Consider the following 6,000-nt stretch of genomic DNA (forward strand, 5'->3'; position numbering starts at 1 on the left):
GGCCTATGTTGTCTGTCTTGGGCAGTTTTGGCTAAAGTTGACTGTATCGGAGTGACTGTGTGACTTCGCTTGTTAAAATCAATCACTGTACCGTCAGTGATTGTGTGGCGAGCCTTCTTCGTCTCCCTCAGAGGCACATTTGTATTGATAGGAAGTTTTTAGTCTGGAACAACCAGACCAGGACAATTTGTTTCGGGCTAAACTCGCGACATTATCATCACCACGACGGGACGTTGAAGCAACCAGCCATCGCTTCCGGTACGCCAGATCGTGTCCTTGCAGTTAAGAAGACAGCTTGGTAATGTATGTCTGCAACACCAGCAGATTAGGGAATTTGCACTGTGATAATCAGAGCTCAGCAGAGCGCGCCTGTTCGTCTTTCCTAACTTTGTTCTGTCTTGGGTGTTCATTGTCTGAGTTATCACTAAATCAGAGCTCAGCAGAGTGCGCATGTTCGTCTTTCCTAACTTTGTTCTGTCTTGGGTGTTCATTGTCTGAGTTATCATTACCGTAGCAGCAATTAATGTTGAGTTGGCTCGGTGTTTCTCTTAAGATTTGAGTTGCAAGGAATTGGTTCCACATACCACTTGGTCATAAATGTCACAATCTAGTTTATGGACAACTTCACCTTCACAGCATTTATTTGAGTATCCAATTTGATGTATTGTAAATGTCTCGTGTGTTTTGTTTATTATTTTGAGTTTAGTCATAATAAATCAAATTGTTATTTTGGACAGAACTTTCATTCTGTTAATCAGTAGAGCAACCCGTTCATTTCTCACTACGTTAATGAAACTTCCCTTAATTTCCATCCAATTAAATTATTGCAGGTGCCAAACTCTTTTCTACTCCACTTGCAGGGTCGATTACAGTCACTTCATGTTTCTTCTTAATCATCCATGTGCAACAGCAAAAGTAGGAGTTAGAAAAGGGGGTGCTTAAAGCATCATTTCCATATAAAGATTCGAGAAGAATTTAGTGTTAAATACACTGCTAGCCCTGGCACCTCGCAGCTAGTGTAAAAGGTGCCAGTGGCCAAATGGATGCCACAATGGTGGACAGTGTTGAAACAGCATAATAGGGATGGACGTGCAGATGCATAAACAAAACACTCATAGTCTAGTTTCGAATGGACAAGGGACCAGTACAAAAGGAGGAGAGTGGTTTGATTTGCACCCCAGGAAGTACCATTGAGGACCCATAGGACACTGAGGGACCACATATAGCGGGCTGCTAGATAAGACACACGGGAGGACCAAGAGAGTTTCCTAATGAGCACGAGTCCCACAAATTATGTAGTTTAAACAAATGGAAGAGCAACAGGACCAAGATGTAAAGATGGTGGGAGAAAACAACTGCGCCACCATAAATTCATACAAAAGATTCTGTCAATGGAAAAACAAAAGACATTGTCAACGCTCCATGAGTAAAAGTGATTCAGACATCGCTGAAAATGTCACTCAATAAGAGAGGTCTATGGAGAACTCCAATAGATGGCAAAATCATCAACAAAAAGGGAGCCGGAGGCTTAATGGCGATAGCAAACAGGATGACACTCAGGATGGAAACAAGGCAGAACCCACATGCACCCTGAAAACTCGATATTTTAAAAGTTCCTCAAGGAATCAGGCAGGCGGCTATGGAAGCCCCATGTGTAGAGAGTATAGTGGATACCAGTTCTCCTGCAGGTGTCACACACCTTCTCCAAATGGAAAAACACAGCCAGCCCGGGATTTCCGCAGAAAACCATTCATGACATGGGTGGACAAAGTAACGAGATGGTCACATGCAGAAAGGCGGCTCAAAATCCACACTGTGCAGCAGTTAGTAAATTGAGAGACTCAAGCCAACATAGCAGCCTGGCATGAATCATACATTCCATCACCTTGCAAGCACAGCTGGTGAGAGAGATGGGATGCAAGATGTTGGTGCATTTAGATGATGTGGTTGCGTTTGGAGCTACATTAGAAGAGCATAGTGCAGGTTTGTAGACTTGGAGAAGCGTTTGAAAGATTCTGACCACAGAATTTAAAGTTGCAGATTGTCAAGTGTGAGTTCCTGTGGACGGCATTAACTTACTTAGGACACGTAATTATGACAGAAGGATTAAAACATAACCTGTAGAATGTGAGTGTGATAACAGCATCCAAGACCAACAATCACAAAGGAGCCTAAGACACAAGTCATTCGTACTGTCTCCAACCACAGACACTTGAAAAATCTCAGCTTGACCTCGTAGCCATTTCAGTTCTCTACATACCTGCTCATGTACCAACAAACAACTAGTCTCACATCCCCACGTCACCTCTGACCTGAGCATGAACCTCTAAGTAGGTTGCAAGCAATGTCGGGTTACAACAGCACATTATCTGATATAAAGCAGTCTAGATAGTTAAAGGAAGCACCCAAAAAAAGAGGGATTAGACTACGAAGAGACCTCTTCTCAAGTAAGCTGCTACAGTCCAATAACATATATGTTGATTCAGCCATCAAATGCGATCTAGACATAAGTTGCTTAAGATGTTGTTACAGCACTCTGGTAGGTAATTGGAAAGAACTGATTTAGCCTACATTAAAATTTCAAAATTTGATTTTATCATTACAACTGTTAATGAAAAAACAACAAGAGGCTAAAGAAAACAGTGGGCAGATTCAAACAAGGTAGTCACAATTGGAAAATTAAACTAAATGATGCACTCTTTAAACTTGAACTTTCAAATGACATATAGGAGATCCATGTTTTTTTACCAAAATAAGAAAGGAAATGACATTTTAGTTGTTGCAATTTATATCAACAGCATGGTGATTTTCATTAATAATCTGCAAGAGAAGGAATGCACACTCAACAAGCAATTTAAAATGAAAGATCCCAATTGCTTAGGCGCCAAAGTCATGAGAGATCACAAATGGGGACTATTATGGAAGAACCAGTCTCAAACAGAACCAGTTCTTGAAAAGTACAATACGAAGAACTTAAATCCAATGACAAAACACCTCTCAACAACAATCATGTACTCATATACGACCTCCAAGACAAATGAAGATAAAATAGCCATGATAAATAAATGCTACAGAGAAGCTGTAGGCAGTTTAATATATCCACAGTTGGACAAAGACCTAACTTCACATATACAACTTTTGTTGTTAATTCACTTCAGCAATGATCCACGTAGGCAGTTAAAAGAATCCTTTGAAGGACTAAAGTCCTGAAGCTGCAATAGGAACAGAACAACATCAACACTGAGAACAGTGATGCAGACTGGGCAGGAGACAGAGAGAGAGCAGAAAGTCAACCATTATATACCTGTTTAAATCACAAGGAGGTGAAATTTCTTGGAGAGGCCACATAAACTCAATGGTAACTATTGACTACGAAATTTGAATATATGGATTGACTCCAACTTATCAAGGAGCACAACAGCTGCAAAAGTCAGAAAGTCAAACGTCTCCATTCCGTGAGAGTACACAGATAAACCTTTTGTGTAATGACAAAAGCCAACCAATTTATCCAAATCAATGGAGAAACCTAAAAAACTGATGAAAGACTTGATTACATAAGGCAAAAAAAACTGCCTTGGATCAAGTTATGGAAAGACAAATTCTGACACAGGCAATAGTCGCTGATAAGTTGATCAAATCGGTGTGAAGACTTCACCGTTTCAACACTCATCAAAACAACTTCCAGTTGCATATTAATTTGCCTGATAGCACTGTTTAGCTGCAGAAAATTATGATAATGCAACATATGGAATTAACACTAATATAGTGAGTGAAAGAGTCATAGCCATCACTACCACCATTCAACATTTCCCTATTCAAATCGTGTCCTGTTTCAGACACTGCTACAGCTATAGCATGAAGCTCTCTTCACGAAATAGAGACTGTAAATGGGTTATGCATACGTCACAATACAAATAAGGACTAAATATACAGTTTCAAACTGGTACTTTCCTAATAACAGGTTCACTCGGTGACAAAGTCTACAATACGTAATTATATGTTTACTCTAAAACCAGTCGGCATGATCGACACTAAACAATGTAGCATTCACCTTTCTTTTCCCTCCACGTCTTTCTACTTCGCAGAAGATGAATTCAGCCATCAAATCCATTGCTAGATCTAAGTGTTTGATACTTGGCGGGCGACCGGTATTCTGTGTTAACTGTTCTGGAACGAAGTGAAGTAACATTGCTGTTATGAGACACCAAAACATAATATGGTTCAAGGTATTTTTTAACGGTGATTGACATATTTTACTTAACACACACATACTAACCAACCCGAGAAAGAGCTTCTCTTGCGCAAAAAGGAAATTCTGTTTTCCTCAATGCACTTTTAAGCTCCGAACCACTGACAGACATTCTTGGAGTTTCTTTCTTAATATATCACACACAAATTTTCGGAGTTAATTGTTGATTACAACACAGTTATCACGAGCAACAGAACAAGATACACTGCATTTCGAATCGTTATCACCACATCTAGAAACTATTTACATAAAACATTAAATGCTCGTTCTTTCACAATCACTCTTGTTTCTACACGTCGCATCACTGGCATTGTTTATATTTGATGTAAGCAACAGAAGCAAAGATGATTCTACAACTTACATTGTGCCCAAGGATGTTACAAACAAACAAGCAGGTTAGAATCAGAAGCGTCTCGCGGGCCCCGAGGAATCATGTCGTCATATCATGGCATGACGTCGTCTCTCATGCAAGCCAATATCGCTGGTAGTTTTCGAAACGCGGATATTCTTTGAACATGGCATGCTTGATGCTGATGCCTTATGGATTTGTGTATGATGGCGGGATTTGTGTGCGTTAAAGCTTTTCAATCACGGAAAGAAATTGATAAAACTTGCTGCAAAAGCACGTGTTTGCAGACGAGAAAGGATAGTTTATATTCCAGACAATGGACGGTAAGTAACTTCCGTTAGTAATCTTATCATGCGCAAGAAAAGTAAAATGTATGGTAAATCTACAGAAATTTCATTCTTTGTGCCTATAGTATTCTGATGCATTATGTTACTCAGTAAAGTTTCTTTCAATGCATCTATGTGGATTATTTGTGGTAACGGCGTATTCTCATAACAAATGGCTTCGGTATTTAAGTTGCAATCATCGTAACTTTTTCCTGATCAAAAATTGTGTAGTAACTGTATTCTAACAGTAACCTGCACATTTGAAAACTTTTGAATGTTCACAATTAATCATTGATCATAGTCAGTATTTTTGACAGTAAAATAGATATGAATTGCAGTGACTGAATCCAGGTTTGTGAGTGGTGTAATGTGTTTTTGTAATGGATGTTTCAGAGTTTCTGAAGTGAAAGTCCAAGGAAGAGAAGACAACGAGAAGTAGCTTTTTTGTCTGTTTCATGGTTTATAGGCCTACTGGGGAAACTCGCCATGTAAAAAAACGAGTAACGCATCCAGCTTGGTACCTCCATGGTGATGTGGAAATCCGAGCATTGTTAATAAAGAAATTAAATCTGTGTGTGTCTTTCTTTTGATTCCTTTATCATGTTGCCTATAGTAGACCAAATTTAATTAAAATACCCAGGTGATAATTTCAACATAAATTGGACTATGTGCTTAGCTGCTTCTCACAGGCAAAGTATAAATATTCACCATCCTATAGCATGCATGATCACTAGTCAGTTATGGCAAAAGAAATCACTGACTCAAAGCATAATTTGCTTGGTAGACATAATTGGAAATGGCCTTTTTAGTTATAAGTTTACATTATTAGATTATAGTACTCCCTGAGAGATTATCTTCTGCATTTCTTGGCCCTGACATGATTAGGTCTGGAATACAGCATTAAGTGTGCTGCTCTGCTGTCAGCAGCGTGGTAGTCAATGTGTTAAGCAGTCGTTTAGGAACTAGTGTGAAGTATATGCATCTGTACAGCCTTGGCTAAAAAGATACAGCTAGAATGCTAATTACTGTTTCAGGAATTATCCTTTACACAGCTAAATATATTATGTTAAATATGT

The 6,000-nt window shown here is 39.1% G+C and overlaps 1 protein-coding gene across 5 annotated transcripts in view; it reads right to left on the bottom strand.

The window, feature by feature from the left end:
* Positions 1-4,594, bottom strand: part of LOC124605906 (uncharacterized protein C7orf26 homolog) — a 42,660-nt gene extending 38,066 nt beyond the window's left edge. The window contains exons 1-2 of one of the 5 annotated variants that reach the window (XM_047137853.1): positions 4,277-4,594; positions 4,052-4,191 (exon numbers count right to left, since the gene is read on the bottom strand). In XM_047137853.1, the coding sequence (XP_046993809.1) occupies positions 4,052-4,191; positions 4,277-4,361 (225 nt within the window). In that variant the 5' untranslated portion in view covers positions 4,362-4,594. The remainder of the gene's footprint in view (positions 1-4,051; positions 4,192-4,276) is intronic. The other 4 variants (XM_047137855.1, XM_047137854.1, XM_047137858.1 and 1 more) reach the window with 4 other exon arrangements.
* Between the last annotated feature and the right edge of the window lie 1,406 nt (positions 4,595-6,000).

The sequence above is a fragment of the Schistocerca americana genome, chromosome 3 (assembly GCF_021461395.2).
Source record: "Schistocerca americana isolate TAMUIC-IGC-003095 chromosome 3, iqSchAmer2.1, whole genome shotgun sequence".
Lineage (NCBI taxonomy): Eukaryota > Metazoa > Arthropoda > Insecta > Orthoptera > Acrididae > Schistocerca > Schistocerca americana.